The following is a 21,599-nucleotide window of genomic DNA, read 5'->3' on the forward strand; positions in this document are numbered from 1 at the left end:
ATTCTTGTTGTTTTCTTCTGTATTTTCATATAAATCATTTGCTTTAAGATTTTCATGGTAAGAAACAGGAATTGTACATGCATAAAGGAAAGTGGAGAATTAAGACAATACCATCAATTCAAACACACAAAGATATTTAACTCTAACCTATTTTCCTAATTCTTCTGGATTTTCACAATTAGCTAGATGACTTCAGTGCTTCTCTGTAGCATCCGAGAATTAAAATGTTTTTCATGCACTAACCTTTCAATAAGTATACAGTGACTCATTGATAATTGCTATTCTTCTTCAGGTCACATTTATGTGTACATATAGGCAGAATTTTTCCGTTATTCATGAAGTCCTGCAGTTCTGCTAATAATTGAACAAGCGTGTCCTGATGCACATTGCATGTACTTGAAATGAGCCTTGTGCAGCTTTAGGGCTTTCCATTTGAATATCAAAGAGCCTGGTGCTATCAGTGAACTTGGCGTCTGGAGAGCAGCCTGTTTACTATTTAATGACGCAGTGGTGTGTCATCCTCTCTTTGCAGTCTTTTTGGCCCAGGGCTGTTATAGCTCAACTAGTTCCTCTGCTGTTAAAAAAAAGAAAAAGAAAAAAAATGATCAGGTTTCTTTGCCTGATATTTGCAAAAGGAAAAATAAGATTTGTCCATATCAATTCAGAAGTCTTTATTCACTTCAACCCTTTTTTACTCCAGAAAGAGTTTGAGGCCTTCATTAGAGAGGCAGTAGGGTACAATAAACTTTAAAATTCATGATCTAGATAATAGGACAATGTAGGAAAAGATAACATGATTTATACACAAGGCACTTGCTGTTAGGAACTAGGCCACAAAGCCTGTCTCTTTTCAAAGTGGTCGCGGAACCGGATCCAGGGCAGTCGTGGGTGTGCAGGGGTGATTCTTATTCACCCTGAAGTTTGAAAATCATGTTGCTCTAAATGTTTTAGCAGCCAGTACAGAAAGGGAGAGATGTTTTGTTACATGAGTCATGCTGCCCCTTAGGTAGAAACAAATCAATTGTCCCAAAGAAGCATAAGAATTCCTCCTTACAAAGACCAGAGTGAATTTCTGGGTGCTTTGGTGCTAATGTATCCATTAATATTAATCTATCTCTCCATAGAAAGTTTATTGTAACAGTCTAAACTCATTGGTTTTTATATCTGTAACAGGTAAGTCATGTCATACAATTCCTTCATCCACAGTATAGTGGGAGAAAGGCAGGGGTGAGAGTTTTCTCTGCACTGACATGTTAGATGATGAAGTAAAACGAGTTACTTTGGCTCCTGTTCACAGTGTTGTATTCTACTTCCCCCACTTGCTCTTGTTCTGCAAGCCCACACTTTCATTAAGAGATGAAATCATCACTTGAAGAGTTGAAGAGTGAGCGTATGAGGGAATTTCAAGTACAGTCAGTGTGTGTATTGTTCTCAGTCTTCGGGAACTGAGCTGCGCCCTTGAGCTTTATAACATGCTGCCGCTGCAGTGTGGCCTCGCCCCCGCGGTGCTTTGTCCTCCTGAGCACCAGTGGGTGGAGCTCCTTCTCCATTTATCATGGACCCCCTGCTTCCAAGGCACAGCTTACATGTAGTTGCATTCAGGTCGTTCTCGTCTCCTGTGACACCAAAGTCAGGAATTTCCTCCCTGGCTGTACTGTCCATTTCTGACACTACTCCTAGTCCGTGAACCAGATGGTTATTTGTCATCCTGGCAGTAATTTACGGTCTCTGAAGTTCTTTTCAATCCTCCCTGTGTATGATCCTTGACCTGGTTTTAAATGCTCTCACCGACTAAGCCCTTGATGACCCAGCAGCCACAATCCTGGCTTCTTTCTATTTTTGCAATCCCAGAATCTGAGAAGTAGTGATACTGCTAATTGGAACACTAGTTACTCGAACTATTGGGTGAAGTTAATCACTGCCTTTATGTTCCAGTAGTGCTTTACTCGAACTTCTGTCCTTGAACTTGACCCAGTGGAGTGTAGTTCACTGTGCGGCAGTCTCCCTCAGTGGAATGTGAGCCCCTGCCCCCCTAAACAGTCCCAGATATTACTTGTCTTTTAGCCTCCCACTGTTTCTGAAACACTGTAAGCACTAAATAAGTGTATTTTAATTGCGTGTAATTCTCATAATCAGCCATTATATGCTTATTTTGCATTAGAACACCTATGACTATTATCATGTCTAAATATTTGTTGAATTGAATCTATAAGCTAGGTTGCAGGCTCTTCAACCTCTGGAGAGGAATTTTGACTACACTGGCACCTTTTTCCCTCTTGATTGCTTTAATGAGGGGGCATTAGATGGCACCACTTAGAACCAGAGGGACAATAAATGATGGAAACACAGCCTCATTTGTATCACCGTTTGAATAGAAAAGCTCACAAGTTACAGACAGTAATTATTTTTTAATGCTGTCTTCCCTGCCCTGGAGGGTGGGTACCCGGGAAGTCAAGGTCATCATCCAGCAGGGAGAAAAGGGAAGTAAGGTGGTGAGGATGCTCAAAACACAACCCTCTACCCCGCCCACTCAGCCAACTCCAGGGTTATTTTTTCCCTTTAATCCTGAATTGTTTGGATACATTTTAAAATTAACTATTATAATTATTTAAGAGGTTAAAATTTAGTCAGATGCACTAAAAATCACTGAATTATACCCTTTAAAAATAGGTTTTGTTATTTCTGAATGGTATCTCAATATAAATTTTAAAATAAGGCAAAACAAATAAAAAGAGATTGAATGCCATTCCATTCATTCATTCATTTAAATAAGCTTATACTAAGTGTCTAAAAATGCAGGCAGAAGCCAGCTTTGATGTTGCAACTTGAACCCCATATAGACTGTTCTATTGGGAATTTATAGTCTAGTAGAGGAAATACAATGTGTATGAAAATCAGCCTAATGTTGGAGGGAAAGTGGTGTGTATTGTAAGAGAGCTACAGATAAATTGCTGAGGGAAAGCAGAGGGAAAGATTAATAAATTCCAGCAGCAAACATGAAAGAAGGATTTGAGAAGAAAAATATTTGAGTGCTCATTGGTTTTCTCCATGAAATAATGTGGAATTGATTGGGTAGGTTGGTGGATTTGGTGGTGGTGGGATGAGGGAGTACCCTGCTGATGACTCACACTTTCTCAGTGAATATTGGGCAGATTTCACCTGAGTCTGGATAGATTGGGACAGTGGGAAGGAAGGAGATGCTGTGAAATTGCAGTACCTTGCAGGGGGAGCTGCAGAGTGTGCATCTTAGAGAATTTCAGGTGAGGTCAATTTGTGTGTTTTTGTCTTTAGTGCTCTTGTACCCGCACAGTGAAAAACTAACTGGGCATAGGTGAGCAGTGTTGGAGTCTCTGACATGAATATAACAAGGGGACAATGGGCCTGGGGATTCGAGAATGGCAAAAGAAAGGAATTACAGTGGTTTGGGGAAGTAAATTTTCAATACAGTGTCCGCATCACCTGAAATCTTAGAAATGCAAATTCTGGGGCCTAGAATCAGAAGGGTGGGGCTCAGCAGTCTGTTTTTTTCTTCCTCTTCTTTTTTTTTTTTAATCCTCACCCAAGGATGTGTTTGCTGATTTTAGAGAAAGAGAGAAACATCAATCTCTTGCCTTTGGTTTTTGAGCTGACTGGTGATTGAACCTGCAACCTAGGAATCTGCCCTGACTGGGAATCAAACCTGCCACCTTTTGGTGTATGGGATGACACTCCAACCAACTGAGCAACCCATCCAGGGCGGCATTCTGTTTTAACAGGCCCTCCAGTCACTTTAGTAACACACCAACACCCAGAGCCACTGGTTTGGGAAATCTAAACTACTTAAGGCAGAAGTACAGTTATGGGAAAGGAGAAGAAATGGGTGTCGATGAGTAACTAGAAAGAAGTAGAGTGTAAGTATGCCTTCATGTCTCCATGAGAGGGAAGAATTGTGTGAGTCAGGAATCCATGTGAGCGAGTTGAGAAGGTCGTCAGAGACTAGGCCACTTGAAGGATTCCAGCAGTGGAACCGTGAAGAGATGTACGAGTCATCTGGATGGTCCATGTTGGGGCAGCTCTGACCGCAGCTGTGATACAGGTGTAGGAGTGAAGAAGGAAATTGCGAGGCAGGGGCTGAAATCGCCATTGAAGGAGGAGTGACTAGACAGTAGGCCAGCGGCTAAAGAAGGGGGGTTAGAGGATGGTCTAGTGTGGCTCATCTTCCTCCCATTGTCATCCTCTCCCCCTTCCTCGGATCTGTGGGATGATTGAGAGGAACAGCCTGGACTTTAGACCCAAGATGCAAGATGGTGGTGCCCTCAAGTTAGACTTAATGAACTGGACACATGAAAGAGTGTAGGAGGGGTGAACTAGGGGAAGATTGAGTCAAATTAGTGACTCTTCGGGTTAGTGCAGAAATAAGTGACCAGTTGGAAATGGATGACCTGAAAGTCTCCGACTCCTGCTTGTTACTGCAGTAAGCAGGATGTCGGTCAAGATGAGGCCTGGTGAAATCCCTCCCAGCTGGCGTGGTTAGGATTAGCACTTGGTTAGTTAACTAGAAATCATGTTAGCTAGCTGATGTGATTAGTATTAGCACTCAGTTAACCCTCCCAGCTGACGTGATTAGTATTAGCGCTCAGTTAGGTAACCTAGTTAGTTAGTATTAGCACTCAGTTAGTTAACTGGAAAAAAGTTATGAAGAAATAGTGCATTATATACTTGCAACATTTTATATTAGTTGTATAATTATCATATTCACTGCATGAACTTAAAAATTGTTTTTCTTGAATAAGCCATACTCAATATTGTCACCTATAGATTCCAGATTTAGTTTCTTTCAAATAGAACTAGAGTTTGAAGATACTTGAGAAAAGAACCAAAGGGAAGACTCTTTCTAGACTTTCCCATTTTTTTTCCATTTTGGTTTTATTTTTTTTATTGTTACATAATTTTTAATGACTTACCTTTATTTTCTCTTTTCAAAGTGCACATTTGTTTTTACTACAACTCTCTGGGCATTTTGTAGTTCATTGATGTGCGCATTATTCGATTGTTACATAATTGCAGAGACAGGTGTGGGAACAAACACACCTGATATGATACACACACAGTTCAAGAAATGGGAAACACCTGCATGAGCTCCCAGATGTCCAGTGTGCTGTGGGTGGGTGTTTCACAGAAGAAATTAGTAAGTTAGTCTGTCAACTTGATGAGTTGGAGTTCTTATTAGAGAGAAGTTCTATCATCGTTCTTAGTGATATGTAGAGGAAGGTCAATGATCCTGTTCAGCAGGGTGAGATGTGCAGTTTCTCTTGAGGTTTCCGGAGGCGTGAAGCCAGGAGGGGGTACTGACCTCTGTGATGAAGGGTGGGTCGTGTTGGGAACCCTGAGAGTCTGTAGCAATCCCTGACGTTTTTCTCTGCTCTCTCCAAAAGATACCTAGTAGAATTTAACTTAGGAAAGTTGTCTTGTAATATATTAAATGTGATTGATAATTAGCTTTCTGAGGATTACTATAGTTTTTGGATCCTTGCTTGATTTGAGAATAATCTGATATAATTAGATCAAAACATATGATAGGCATAAAATCCTAATTTCTGGCTTTTCTAACTTTTGTGGCTTATGGCTTGCATCTAATACACAAAAAGTACTTTTCGGTGTACAAAATACATAAAATAGATACGAAAATTTGAATAATCTTTTAGACCTGTGTATTTGAGTGAAACATTTTTCTCTTAAAGCTGATGAGGTAGTTTCCATAGTTAATCATGTTTTTGACTGAATAAACACCATCTCAGTAGGAAAATACAGTATTTTCAGTTAAAAGAACATCTTTTATTAGAATGACTTTTTTTAAAGATTTTATTTATTTATCTTTAGAGAGGAAGGGAAGGAGAGAAGGAGAGAAGTATCAATGTATGGTTGCCTCTCGTGAGTCCCCTGCTGGGAACTGGCCTGCAACCCAGGCATGTGCCCTGCCTGGGAATCAAACCGCGATCGCGTGGTTCGCAGGCCCACCCTCAATCCACTGACCTACACCAGCCAGGGCTAGAATGACTTTTTGAATATGTAGTCAGTGTACTTTGGCATATGATACAAATAAATGTATTTATGACATTAGGAACTAAAAGAGCCAAACAACATAACTCAGATACGGGGGATCTTTCCAGGCTTATCGTGAGCTCTGCTGTGTGTCTTCCAGTCTTCTCATTTAGTTTGGTCTTTATCCCAAGTATGGACATGACCCAAAAGATTGTTAAGACAGGATTCGTAGATGAGTGTAGTGTTAGAAGCTGTCTCTAACACAGCTAGACCATCACCTTTATGCAGGTGAGTTAAAGTAATTATGTTTACATGTCATCAATTAATTTGTCTCATTCAGAATGGCCATCAGTGGCAGGAAAAGTATATCCCACATCTCTTTTGTTCTAAAAATGAAAGTCTTCATAGTTTTATGCCAGAATTTTATTATGAACTGAAAAAACTGTTTTGACCAACAGATAAAAGTATCACTTACTGTTTTGCCTTGGCTGCTAGCAATTTTAGAGCTAGCTTATAATGATTATGCAGCCAAAGTTTTTGTATAATTAGCTTCATCTTTTGTCTCCCTTACTCTCCCTTATCAGTCTTTAATTTTTGTTTTAGTGATTCTATCCTGTTTTTTATTATAAATATTCTTAATTCCCTTTTGAAAGTTGGTGGTAGGCAGATTCAATTAATTCAACAAACAATTATTCAGTACCTAATTCTTACCATTAATTTAACTCTGTTCCACTGGCAGTGATGAAAAAGACAGGCTCTGGCTTCAAGCACTTGAAAAACAAAAATTTTTTTCCAGAAATTTGTAGGAAATGCATTGGAATGTAAAATATATGTATTTTGTCAGGCATTTAAAGTGCTCACATTTATTCTTTTATTGCTAGTTAAAAGTCCTCACTAGGATAGATTGCCATTGCCCAAGCCAGTGTTTTCTGGAGATACTTTGTTTTATCCAGACTTAAAATTCAGGCTGTAATGGGGTCTCACATACTCTCTGAGACAGCAAAGCACATATAGGCTGGCCTTGCCTATTCTTAGGGGTCTGCAGAGAGTTAGGAAGCCGTCTCTTCTGTGGAACCACAGGGCCCTCAGGCCTTTCAGCTTCACTCTGGGGATGCGATGGTGCGCGTGAGATAACCCACAGTTGCTGGGGAAGTCTCTGAAGAAGATGATAATATTGTCAGATAGGTGTTAGAAAATGATTATGAAAAGAGAAGGCTTTGCATTTAAAAAGAAAATAAAGCCATTTTCTGTTGTTCGTATTGTTCTTTTATGAAAAAGACTCTTTCGTGCTTTGTGCAACTTTCGAACCAGTATCCAGCCTTGAAGATTCAAACTACTACATAAAGGGATAGATGATTATAAATAGGGTGATAGCCAATTTCATAAATGGTTGGCAAATAGCATCATTTACGAAAACGCTGGCATTCCCACATTTAAAAATGTGAGTTAAATGCATCTTTTCCCTACCCCATGACCTGAGTTTTAAAAATTAGGTTTGGCAATTATTCTGACCTAGATGTGTCATTCCCTACCCATATGAAAGAGAATATAATTATTGCCTGAATTTTTCTGGAACTAATTGCCCTTTAAGTAAGTGTCCTTGCTTTCATTCCTCACCTTCTAACTAATCCAACTATTGCTCTTTTGCTTATTAGCACCTTTGTGTGATAGGATACTTTCTCTACCCTAAAATGTGCATGTCATAATCTCCACAACCTGTGATATGTTATGTTATGTGGCAACAGGAAGTTAGGGTTGCAGATTAGAGTAAATTTGCTCATCGGTTTACCTTAAAATAAGCAGAGCATGCTGGTTGTCTGGGTTAGCCTGTGTGGTCACAAAGGTCCTCACATACAGAAGAGGATGTCAGAGCGAAGTGACCTGACAGGAACTTGACCCCGCTTTGCTAGCTTTGACTTGAGGAAGGGGTGTCAAGGAGTGCAGGTTTCCAATACCTGGAAAAGGCAAGGAAACCTGTATCCTGGAGTCTTGACAAAGGAACACCCTGCTGACATCTTTGATTTCTGACATCCAAAGAAATCCGTGTCATGTTTCTGACCAATAGAAAGACAAGGTAACAAGTTTATGGTAACAAGTTTATGTTATTTAAGCCACTACACTTGTGGTTAATTATAATGGCAGCAATAAAAAACTTAACATATTTACCAACATTCAAGAAAATATGACCTGGCTGGTATGGCTCAGTGGATTGAGCATGGTCTGTAAACCAGAAGGTGCCAGCTCGATTCCTGGCTGGAGTACATACCCAGGTTGCAGGCCAGGTCCCAGGTGCAGGCAACTGTGGATGTTTCTCTCCTCTTTCTCCTTCCCTTCTCCTCTCTCTAAAAATAAGTAAATTAAGTCTTTGAAAGAAAAGAAAAAAAGAAAAGATGAAGATGACTCTCACAACACTCCACCCAGGAAAAGATTCAATGTGGGTGGGCTTGCAGCTCTGTTGACAGAGAAATAGGAGGCCATTGAATTTCAGCCCCTGCTCTCACTGTTTCCCGTTAATACCGAAAACCTACAGGTGCCTGTTGCCAATGTAATGACCTGAAAGAAGCACTTCAAAACAGTGTATCTTCGCTTCAGTCTTCCCATGTGGCTATCATTAGGATGATCTTTTGATAGAACAGATTTAGTGATGTTATTTGTCTTTAAAGTCCATTTTGCGATTTCCATGGACTATGGTAGAAGCCTCAGACATGTAGAGTGGCAGTTAGGGTCCTTCTGCAACAGGAGCCTTTGCCACTGCCCTATGCCACACTCTTCCTCTTTTCGGTGCACCTTCTGTCCTGCCAAGGATGCTCCTCGCGTTCTGTGAGGCTAGCATCGTATTTTGCACTTTACTTTTTCCTTCAAACGTGTCATTTCCTTCTCCACCAGTGAGGGTCCTGCCAGGTCATCATACCTGCCGGCAAACCCCTGTGCATTCTTCCAAGACGCAACTCAAGCATTAATTCCCTGGAAAATTAAGGAACCTTTCATATCAAATAAAATTGTTTGGTCTGTCCTTTAGGCCACATTGTGAGTTTGGATGCCTTGCAATATTAAAATTATTTTTTTCTATTTCATTTTCTTATCCTAAACTGCAAACTTCTCAAGGGCAACAACTGGGTTCCTCAACATATCTGTGGAATCTTGGACAATGGGGAAAAAAAACATTGAAATAATCTCTCTGTTTTGTTTATGGCTCTACTTGGAAGAATAATTCTGTGCAGTTTACCTGTTTTTATCCTTAAAACATTGAGAATACTCTCCAATCTAATAGAATAGCATGAGAAGTTTGTATGTGCAGCAGGTCTCTGTTGTTTCAAGTACGTAATTGCACAGTGTGTGGTCACTCCTAATTCACAGACTGGGAGCTTTCCCTTCATAGTTTTAATTAAGCTGCTAGCTGCCCCTGTTTGTAGTTGTGGGCTGCAGTTCACTTTGGAAGGCTTCAGCCCTCTCTACTTGCTTGAGTGTCATTTCTTATTATATAAAGTTTAGCCCTGGCTGGTATGGCTCAGTGGATTGAGTGCCAACCTGCAAGCCAAAGGGTCGCCAGTTCAATTCCCAGTCAGGGCACATGCCTGCATTGCAGGCCAGGTCCCCAGTAGGAAGAGCACAAGAGGTACAGACATATTGATGTTTCTCTCCCTCTTTTTCTCCCTTCTCCTCTCTAAAAATAAATAAAATCTTTAATAAAACAANCCCCTGTTTGTAGTTGTGGGCTGCAGTTCACTTTGGAAGGCTTCAGCCCTCTCTACTTGCTTGAGTGTCATTTCTTATTATATAAAGTTTAGCCCTGGCTGGTATGGCTCAGTGGATTGAGTGCCAACCTGCAAGCCAAAGGGTCGCCAGTTCAATTCCCAGTCAGGGCACATGCCTGCATTGCAGGCCAGGTCCCCAGTAGGAGGAGCACAAGAGGTACAGACATATTGATGTTTCTCTCCCTCTTTTTCTCCCTTCTCCTCTCTAAAAATAAATAAAACAATAAATAAAGTTCAAAATAAATATCTGACCACAGTCTATCATGATCCTTTAAACAGATCCTTTAAGAGTTTAACATTAACATGTTAAATTCTTGTTATTACTGTAGCTCGTCATGGGTTGTTTTTTTGTTTGGGGGTTTTTTTGAGGCTAGCTGAGTATTTTTTTATCGGAACAACTCTGTTTCATTGAGTAACTATCAGTAACAAGTGTTTTATTTTTGCCTCGCAGGTACTACAGTGCAACCATTCTGCAGATGTCTGGTGTTGAAGATGACAGACTGGCGATATGGCTGGCTTCCGTCACCGCCTTCACCAATTTCATGTTCACACTCGTGGGGGTCTGGCTGGTGGAGAAAGTGGGCCGCAGAAAGCTTACCTTCGGTAGTTTAGCAGGTGGGTGCCTGGCTGAGGATTCAGTTGCAAAATTTTCTTTAATGATGACAAGTTAACTTTCCAACACACAATACCAGTACCACTTTCTGATATTGTGTTTTTAGCCAAATAGAGATCCTCTGGACAATTTTTTAAAGAACTTAGTAAATGTTATATAACTAGAAACTGGAATGTGAGTAATAACCAGAATTGTCAGAATAATTTAAATCTACTGAGGGTATCTCTTTGCCATTATTTTTGAGTTCTGCTCAAAGGCGTGGAAGTGATGAGAGTAATTGCTTTTTGCTCTTCCGGACTTGAAAAACTTGGTATCCATAAACTCACTTTTCAGTTTTATTTTTAAATTTGGGATAATATGGAAGTAAATTTGGAACATTTTACTTCAAAGCTCTTTCAACAGTGGAATATTGGAACCATATAATTTCCTCACAAAGCAGGGACAGGCTCTCTTTGTGTGCAAACCAGGCAAAATTTTCTGGTACATTCTGGTTTCTTAAGTTTATTTTCTGTGATGGCTAAATAAGACAAACCCTTTCTCACTTTTGAGTCTCTTTTGTCTTTAAGTTCTGCCCATTTACTTTATTATTTCTCTGGGCTCTTTCACTTGACAGAGTGAGACCCATCTTTGCCATTGTCATCACATGGTTATATAATATAATTTTTCATCTTTTTCACATATACAAGCTTATTCCTACCTATCAATTAGCTATTTTCTAATGGCTTCTTTACAAGTTTATTTAGAGTAATAATACATTTTTCCATTAAAATGTCAAGTTTCAGGGACAGCATTAACTATATTTTATTTTAACTAGATATACCTAAAACACTGATAGAACTTCCTCAGGCACCTGTTCCAGATTTGATGAGAAAATACATTCTGAGTTTCATGCTCAGTTATGAAGAATGCATACTCTGTCCTGACCCTAACTGCAGGAGGGGAGTGTAATGCATCCACCCTCTCTTCTTGTCTAGGCAGTGGAAGCCCCCCGAGTCTAACAGTGGGGGGTTGAACTGTAGTATCGGCGCTGAGGGGAACAAGGGGGACAGTTGAGTAAGAGACAAACCACAACAGCCACCGTGTACAGGGAAGGGAGGGAAAGTGAAAAAAGGTGAGGGTCTAAAAGCCACACATTTATCAACCTGTTCAGGAAGCCAGAGGTGTGTCACCTAGGAAGAAAGTCTGAAAGGAGATCTGATTGAGATCTTATTGTAGCAGATGGTTGATGTTATGAGGACAAAGTGAGGGTTTAAAAAAACACACATTTATAAACCTATTGGAGAAACCAGCCGTGTTCAGCCTAGGAAAAAAACTCTAACGGGGGATCTAATAGATACCTTATTGTAGCAGATGGTAGATGTGATAAGAACATAGATTTTTACTTAATATAAGAAAAGGGTTTACAGGAACAAGTATAAAGGACACAGGGACAACAACTAAGGGAGGTGGAAATGGGAGGGAGGTGGGGAGCACGGGGGGGGGTAGGCGGGGATGCGAGTAAAAGACAGAAAACTGTACTTGAACAATAATGAAATAAAAAAATAGAATAAAGTGAAATTAGAAAAAGAAAAGTATTCCTAATAAGAGCTATCCAACAATGAATTTGTTTACTTCTTTAGGATGGTAAACTCTTAAAAAAAAAAAAGATGACCATCACGTAGTGATGTGCTAAAAATAAATTTGTACCGTTGGTTGGAAATTGGATTTGTTGACCCCTGAGGTCCAAGTCAACTCTAAGAAGAGATAAGAGCCACTTTAAAAGTTTTTAAATGGATACCCTTCCTTTTTGACAGGGCCTTAATATATACCTGAAGAGGTCTGTTCTTTGAATGGATTTTGTGTTTTCTTAAATTTGGGATTTGGCTTTTGCAATCTGAAAAAGCTGCTGATTTTGAGCTTTGGAGAAAACTCTTCTTCATAGCAGCCTCTGCTCCCTCATTTGTTGTGTTCCAGTGAGAGACTTTCTCAGCAGTTCTGCGGGATTCTGGGGTGTGATAGAGCCAGACTGGTTGGATTTGAATTGTGTGACTTTGAGCAAACTTGCATTTCCTCATTTGTGAAGAGGGATTAACTGTGGTCCCTACTTCATAGGATCGTGATGAGGACGAAACACATTTGCACACTGCCCGGCACAGAGAAGACAGTGCCCGGAGCATTTCAACTATCCCAGCATCACTATGACTGCCTCAAAGTGGCTCTTTGTGGTTTTACCCGTATTGTAAAATCAGTTTGCATCATCAGAATGCAGCAGCTTGCCTGATCTCTTGAGCTGATGTCATGCTCCCCCACTCAGTGTAGGTCCTCTGCCCCAAGGACTTCCAGAGGCCACCCTGACTATTAAGAGAAGGCATTAAGACAGTTAGTTATTTGAGGGGAAAGACTGAGACATTTCAGGGACTGCCTCTTATAAGCAACTTTAGGCATTTTTCTTTCCTGTCATGTTCTCTTTTCAACCAAAACCACCAATACCCCAGCTCCACTCACTCATGCAACACAGTGATGCCTCCAGCTGGGGAGACCTCCTCCATGAAGTAGGCGCCTGATGTCCTTGTGATGGGGACAATGAGAGTGGATAGGACAGTGGTTTAGAAGGAAAAGGGCCTGGGTTTTTGCCACAGGTCTCCTCTTTATCTGTGTATATGGATATAAATAGTGCTGTTCATGCAGTTCTGGTTTTTAGCAGACTAAATAGGTCTCACTTGAAGAACATAATGACTAATGGAAGTTTATCGCTTCAGGAGAAAACTTACTACTGGGCGGCCATTAATGTACAGTAGTCCCTCGGTATCTGCAGGCGATTGGTGCCAGGAGCCCCACAGACACCGAAACCCACAGGCGCTACGTCCCTAATATTAAATGGTGTAGTATTTGCATTTTACCTGCCTACATCCTCCCATGTACTTTAAGTCATCTCCACAGTACTTATAACACCTAATACAATATAAATGCTACGTTAACAGTTGTTACAGTATATTGTTTAGAGAGTAATGACAAGAAAACAACATCTATACATGTCCAGTTGTGCCTACATAAACAGTACACATCAGCAGCAGTGAGACTTTTTAAAAAAATATTTTCAGTCCTCGTCTGGTTGAATCCAGGGATGTGAAATGCATGGGTGCAGAGGGCTGGCTGTATTAGTATTACTGCGACCCCACAAATTGGTGCTGATTTTGATTTCTGATTCCAGTTGATTCTGGGATAGTCATTTTTGTTTCAATGCATTTGTTTTATTAATGTGTATATAGGTGGATATTTGATATTCTAATAGAGCTAAGTATTAGAACATTATTTCTTAAATTAGAATTGAAATTTAAATAAATGGAAATTTCTTACATTAGCCTACAGTTTTTAAGGCTTTGATTCAGTTTTAGTCCTTATTTTGTGTTTTTATTATGACTTTTCATTTGGGGGGTTAAAAATAGTGGGAAAGCATATAAAAATATTTGCGAATAAGTATTCATTCTATAAAAATGATTGAAAATAAACTATATATAGCAAGATCTGGACAAAGAACCTCTTTATACAGTAAAATGTAAAACATGTACTTCATGAATAGTTTTAAATATAGGACATTTTGTGGTGTTCTGCCTTTTCATGTTTTCAAAGCTTGCCCAGAACACTAGTGTTCCTTATAAATATTAAAAACTTAATGACAACCTTGATTCTTTCAATAGAACATTTATATCTGTGTAACTTTATTGCTTAAAAATAAGAAAGCCAGAAACACTGTTCTTTTCCCCAGATATTTTGGTGGTGGACTCTTTCTGAAAACATCACTCCCAGGCTGCCTCCATCAGAATTCCCAGGGGTACTTGTTTTAAAATGTGGATGCTTGTGCTCGCCCCCAGACCTACTAAACTGGAGTCTCCAAAGATGGTGTCTGGAGCCTACGCACTTGACACAGGTTCCCTGGCCAATACGACTCACAGAGTGTGTGCTGTGCTCCAGTAGTGGGGGGGGGCATTATTTTTTTAAGTATTTACTAATAACCTAAGCACTGCACCAGGTAGTTAATGTAACTTATTCGATCAGATATTTTTGAGGATGCTCTTTATCAACACACCCCAATTCTTGTGGAGAATGTTGGCAGGTAAACAGTAATGACTCAGGGAGCAGGAGGGTCAGTGGAGTGATGATGGGAACTTGGTGCACACAACGGCAAATATTTTTATTTAAACTTTAGAAGTTGATATCAGAAAACCTATCTCATTGCGTAGACCATTAAAAACTCCGTCATACCTTGCCTGTATCAGATGTTCATAAAACTCTTTTTTTTTTTCATACTCTCTGGCTGATTTTCTGCCCTTACTTGACCTGATAGTGTATCAGTCTAATTCTGAATATAATTCTCTACATCTATCTCAAACATCATATCTAAAGAGTATTTTTTAAATTTATTTATCTTTAGAGAGGAAGGGAAGGAGAGAGGGAGAGAAATAATCAATGTATGGTTGCCTCTCGTGGGGCCCCTGCTGGGAACTGGCCTGCACCAGGTGTGTGCTCTGACTGGGAATCGAACTGCGATCCTTTGGTTCGCAGGCCTGTGCTCAGTCCACTGAGCTACACCAGCCAGGGCTCTAGAGAGTATTTTTGATCAAACATCAATTTTTAAATAATTTGTTCAAGGTAACATTTTAGTTAAAGTATTTACCAAGAAAAACAGAACTTAGAACATGGCCCTTTTTGTTTATTCTCAGTCTTATTTACCATCACCTGTCCCTCTGGGACTCGGAAAGTGAGCCTTTTAAGTGCTATACTTTATCACCATTCCTACACCTTAACATAAAACATAAATATTCCACTTCCGAATACCAGTAGGAAAGGGAAATGAATACGTGTGTTACACCATTTCTGCCAACTTAAAATCTTCCCCCCAAATGCTACTGTTTAATAAGAAATGCGATTTCAGCCACTTTTAAAATAGCCATTTGTTACTTTTCATTTGGTTCCTACATGATCGAATGCCACTAGCACAGCTCCCGTGGCAGCGGAAGGAACCCTGTGAATACCCATTGCCTTTCATAGGTGCTGACACCAGCTACGTCAGGCGCTCAGTAAGGCTGGTTACATTAATTGATTTTGAGACTCTCTGCAATGCAACGTACAGTTTGTGTGTGTGTGTATACATGTGTGTATGGTTTGTTCTTTTTCTTTTGTGTTTTTAGAAAATATGTCTCACAGTGAATGTGCTAGTGAGTTTTTCTGATAACTTACCCACAGGAGCGTTTTTGTAATCCAGTGCAGACAGATCAAGGCATTTTTCAGAACTCTGTCTTGCCACATTCAGTCTGCCTTGGAAGAATGTTGTCAACTGTTCTCTAACATAAAGCCTTTTTGCCACCAGGCACCACCATAGCCCTCGTCATTCTTGCTCTGGGATTTCTGCTGTCAGCCCAGGTTTCCCCACGCATCGCTTTCAAACCAGTAGCGCCATCAGGTCAGAATGCTACGTGCACAAGATACAGGTAAGATTTTCCTTCTGATTCTTTTTCTTAACTCTGGAAACTTCTTTGTTTGTGAGATGAGTAGGAGCGTGCTCATGAGGGAGGTAAGGAAATGGCCAAGGTCATCCAAAGGGACCACCAGGGAAAGGAACAGCTCGTGCAGAGATCTAAGGGCGTGAGCGTTTCAGGTGAAGTGGTTAGACACAACTTTGATGAATTGTTTATTTTGGAAATTAAGAATTGCTGTAGAATCTATGCAGGAATACTTTAATACTATTTTCGATGATACGTGACTCAGTGGCATCTGCCTTCCAGCTAGAATAAATAACTTTAGGCAGTAATTAAATTTTGCCATGATGAACTTGTCCGATACAGTTGATTATAATCTGGATATTCTAACACCCTTCACTGAGAGCCACAGGTGTCCATCCCGTCATTCATTTAGGCAAAGAAGAACGTTTCCTCTCATTGCTAGGGTTCTTCCTGAGGGTTAGGAAGTGGAAAGAGAATGGTGGAGGAGACTGAAATGTGTACCAATGGCCAGCTACAGGTTTCAGAGCTCGTTAAGTCTGCTCGTGATAAATGGACAGAGAAATGGACAGATGGTCAGGTACCATAAAGAATGGAAAACTGAATTAATTAAAGACTGGATAATTGGACAGATCAATTACTATATTTGGCAGCAGAGTTTCAAAGCCTTTTACTTTATTTTAGTGCTTGAAAAGGCTGGCAACCCATTTAAAAAATATGGCTAGAACTGACACGTACACTGGCTTGCAGTGCCCGCGGTGTCATGGTTGAGACATGAGACAAATTCACACGGACTACCGAGTCCTGTGGAGGAAAAGGGACAGCACGGCTACTCCCTCAAGAGGAGAGAGTCCCAGAATGGCCTGGCCACCCTCTCCAGGGGAGAGCACCTTAGAGTGGCCTGGCAACTCTCTCAATGAGAGAGCGTGCTGACCCTTGCCTAGACAGGCTTTTATTGGTTTTTTTGTACAGGAGTTCAGGTACAACTTATTAATCATTGTCAGGCAGTAGATAGTATACAAAGAACCATTAGGGCTTCTCTAAGTCAGGGCCTGTCAGCTAAAAGGCTACAGAACTTTGGGAACATAAACTCTTTTTCTGCTCAGGCCTTTATCATTTAACTAAAAGCATCTTAGCAAAGCAGGCTTCCCAGGATTGGTAGGAATTCTTTCTCATGCCAGATCACCCAGGGAACCCCCCATTCCCAGAACAAGGCTGCACCACCCTCTGTTATTGTTTTCAGGCTTTAAGTCAGGTAGAGGAGGCAGATAGTCAAAGAATTCTCGGAGACTTCTTGCAGACAGACTGAGGACTCAGTTTTGCCAAAGCCAGGGATGGGGGGGCACAAGGGTCCATCACCCCCTTTCTCCATAGCCCCCCAATTCCCACCCTGGGGCCTTCATGTGACCGTGCCTGTCTTAGGTGATTCTCCCCTTGGTAAATCTTACCCGTCATTGGCTAACTGATCAAGCATTGGAGGCCAGTTATGGAAAAAGGAGCAGAAGCAGCGCTCCTGCCAGGGAAATAAGCTTTATCTCCTTAGTGGCTTATGGTCTGAAGGTCACTCACTCAGCTTTAGCCATGGGGGTTTCAACTCCTGAAACCAGGCAGAGCGGTCCCCAACATAGAACAAAACTAGGCTTTAAAAAAAATATTTCTTTAGCCTTAATTAGATGGACACAAGATTCAAATCAGTGGATAAGTGAATGTATTAATTTTTCATAACGAGTAATTATTTTATTAATTTTAGTCATATACTTCTATATGAAATTGCAACATTAGCACTGATACGCTCAATTCCACTTGGACTCTCCTTGGAGCTTCTCATTGGCCGTGTATTCGTGGTAGCTTCTCATTGCAACAGTGAGGAAGGTACCACACATCACTCCACCTTCCAGTCCTAAATTGTGATACCCACCCACCTTTGAAAATGAACAGTTATAGCGCCTTCTTTCTCTTACTAAGAAGTTTTATTTATTTATTGACTTACTAATTTTTTATAATCTTTATCTTGTTCTAAAGATGTCTTAATACAAGAAGTTAAACCTTAGCATGGACTATTTCTAAATGTAGTGATCTTTCTTTAGACATCTCACCTCGACTGCTAGAAAGACAGTAAAAGTATTGCCAGAATTCCGCACGCTCTACTGTAGTCATTCCTGATGGATGTTTTAAGTAAAATGTTTTTTAATACCATTACCTCAAACGAATTATTAAAAACCTGCTGTCATTTGATCAGCATGGAACACTTTCTAGATCTGATGTCTGATTTAGGTGGAGTGATTTCATTTCAGAATAAGACTGACATACCCCCAGGCCAACTAAGGGCAGAACATTAGCTACAGAGTATGAAAAAGTGTTATAAACCTCTGATACAGGGAAAGAATGAGTACGTTTCTAATGATTTATGTAAGGAAATAGGTTTCCTAACACCAGTTTTTAAAGATTAAATTAAAATATTTATTGCCACAATAAAGCTCATTGCACAGCAAGTTATAATCATTAGTCTGTTAACCCTCCTGCTCCCCCTAAGTTATTGTTATCTACCTAACCTATCAAAGTACAATTGGAAGGGGGGGAGAAATGTTATAGTCTTATTTATCCCCATCAAAAAAAAAATGAGAAGCTATTTTTGTAAACAGAACCCATTTTTAGATGTCCTGTGGAAGTCAGCGTGGAAACGATCATGGTTGCGTGCCTTGTTTCACAGCCGCTTGTTGTTCTGCGGGAGTCTCACAGTGTGTGTTCACAGTCCAAGTGGTTCTACAGAATGTGCCCACAGTCCCCGAACTGACGGTGGTGTTGAATCTTCACACTTCTCCCCTTGCTGTAGCATGAAAAAGTCATGTTTGTAGACCCTTAAGATGAGAAATATCTATGCTATAAATGTAGGTGTTATGCCTTCCACTGGTGAAGTGAGATTCCTTTGTTTTTCAAAAACAAAGGAATGTCTGGTTCTGGACCCACACAGAGGAACAGAGTAGACACAGAGCAGTTGCCTATAACTCAGCACATTTCTTTGTGCCCAGACTAGGCAACCGTTTCATGTGGGCAAGAGGGTCTGACTGTTTTTATTACCCCTCTGAAAAAATGACTGGCAGTGTAGGAGTCAGCATGTTCTCTTCCATGAGGCACATTCAGTGAACAAGTTTCTGTTTTCTCGAAAGCGGTAATAAAACACCAAGCAAGATAATTTTCTGAGACTGACTTTTCATAGGAAATGTACAGAATGTTTAAGTTCTATTTGTTGCACTATGGAAAGTACATATGAATTTTAGTTTTACCCAGGAGCAATTAATTATAGTTTGTGTAGTGTTAACAGGGCTTGAGGCCCATAAAGGAAAATTTGACCAGAGAATCTCAGAACCATTCTAGAGACTGATTGATTTTAATTTCTCCTCCATGTAATAAGTTATTTCTCATGAAAACACTATCCCATGTGACTGAATGGCTGATCAAAATACTATTATTATACATACTCTGTGTATTAATATCCACTTTATGCATCTTAACCTACCCACATCCATGAACACGTGTTTAAGTCCTTTCTAAATCATGCTCCCCTGTAACTGAAAACAGATTCTACACATCTTCCCGTATTTTATTGTTCTGAGATGACGGTGGAAAAAAGATAAATAAGACATGGTTTCCATCCTCAGATAAGTTTCAGTTTGTGGAAAAGGAGATGCTTTACACAATTACCTGTAATTTATATTTTACCCAAGGGTAAAAAATATTGTACTTTTTGATTCATAACAGTAAAATAGATGACTCTATCATTTTTAGAAGGATTCTATCATTTTTGAAAATTTATTTTCAACTGTAGAAGTGCTTAATGCGTAGTGGTAATATCTCGAAGCTCAGCATGTCTTAAGTATTTCATATTACTAGGGAGCTGATGGTACAGATCTGTTCTTCATTCCCCTGCTTTGCACTTGCTACAGTTGTAACTGGCTTTTTTCCATGTACATTTATATTGTATAGTTGCCAGTTTTGTTGAAACTTGTTTCTCCTTGGCAGTTAGCACTGATGACTATGTCAATTCTATGGTAATTTCATCTGAGAACATATTTTTAAGGGATATTGAACATTGGGTTCAATTTGCATGTAGATTATTAAAGTCTCTGCCACAGATATTACAAAATGTGCTGTTCATTTTTATAATTATCAGTGTCATAAAGTCATTGCAGCAGCCGAGTTGAGAGTCAGAATTTAATTTTTTAAGCTCCTTATTATCCTTTATTTTCTTTGATTTTGACTTTTATATTATAAATTCTTGCTGATTAGTCTTATCGAATCAAGAATAATGTATGAAAGAACTTACTACCATTTTCTAATTTCTCTATTTAAAAGCAAATGAAATATTTTTAAAGATTTATTTATTTTTAGAGAAGGAATGGGAGGGAGAAGGAGGGAGAGAAACATCAATGTGTGGTTGCCTCTCATCTGGCCCCCCCATTAGGGATCTGGCCTGAAGCTTGGCATGTGCCCTGACTAGGAATCCAAATGGTGACCCTTTGGTTCACAGGGTGATCGATATTCAATCCACTGAGCCACACCAGCCAGGGGAAATATTTTTTAAACTTATTAGTATTTATATACATGTATAACTCTATAGAGCCTAAATAGTTAGCTTTTCCTGATTTTTCATTTTTATCGTTGTCTGATTGATATGTGACTATGTCAAGAGATCTTGTCACAAAAGTTCCGGGTAAAATAATAAGCATTTCAAATTGAAGATAGTAACTCACCCCCAAAACAACAAACGTGGGCCCGTGTAATCAAATTTGGCCAGAATATATATTATGCTTGTTCATATATGCTATACAATTAGGATAGAACTATGGATAAGTGAAGACAAAGAAATGAAAGTATAAATTTCTTGGCAGTTGGCACGTTTAATGTTGACAGCTATAATTCTTTGTAAAATTTATGATTTCTTCTCATTGTATGTATGTTGGCTTGCTATATGTGATAAGAAAAAACTTCAGAAATCTAACCAGTCTAAATTAATATTTCTGTTCTTCATACTTGGAATTCCTACACGTGTACCTAGGTGGTCCTACCTTGTTATGAGAATTGCCAGTGGTCAGTGCAATGGCAGGAGAATTGTGAGCGTGGTTAGACTTCTGGGTTTTTATATCAACATCTCTTCTGTTTCTATCTATAAGCTGCCTTCTTTTACATAATATCTAGATTATTGAAAAGTGTATCAGTGCAGTAGAGAAATTCAGTATTTCATCTATTGAAATAAATGAGAGAGATCCATTCATCTAATTGTTTTAAAGCAATAACTCCTTTTTAGTTCCTGCAACTACCCGCCCCCTCTGCTACATCCATTGACTCGTAGGATTTTGTGGAAGGTTTCCCAAAGCTGGGCAGCAAGGAACTGGTTGGAGTTAGACCAAAGCAGGGGAAGACAGCATTCCTGACAGCATAGAATGTGCACAGAAACAAGAAAAGCTTAAGATTGTCTAAAAACTATAAGTATATAATATTCTCTGCTTTCAGACACTCAACTTCACAGAATTCGTACTTTTCTTTCATTAAATCTTGTGCTTTATATGCCTACCTTTTTTGCAGATGACCTGAGAAGCAGTCCTTCTAAGCTCTGTTAGGAAGGCACCAGCAGTAAGAAAAAAGGCTAGGCCATGGAGGGCAGGGTGAGCTCTGAGGGCTTTTGAAAATGCCTCTGATACGCGCTTAGCAGATCTGTATTGGTTCTTCAACTCT

At 39.7% G+C, this 21,599-nt stretch overlaps 1 protein-coding gene across 1 annotated transcript in view; it reads left to right on the forward strand.

The window, feature by feature from the left end:
* Nucleotides 1–21,599, forward strand: part of SLC2A13 (solute carrier family 2 member 13) — a 282,694-nt gene that overhangs the window by 194,535 nt on the left and 66,560 nt on the right. Inside the window, exons 5-6 of the mRNA XM_037058158.1 lie at nt 10,228–10,391; nt 15,737–15,857. Of these exons, the coding sequence (XP_036914053.1) occupies nt 10,228–10,391; nt 15,737–15,857 (285 nt within the window). The remainder of the gene's footprint in view (nt 1–10,227; nt 10,392–15,736; nt 15,858–21,599) is intronic.

Source organism: Sturnira hondurensis, unplaced genomic scaffold (assembly GCF_014824575.4).
Source record: "Sturnira hondurensis isolate 20B ecotype Veracruz unplaced genomic scaffold, ASM1482457v3 Scaffold0009935, whole genome shotgun sequence".
In the NCBI taxonomy this organism is placed as follows: Eukaryota; Metazoa; Chordata; class Mammalia; order Chiroptera; family Phyllostomidae; genus Sturnira; species Sturnira hondurensis.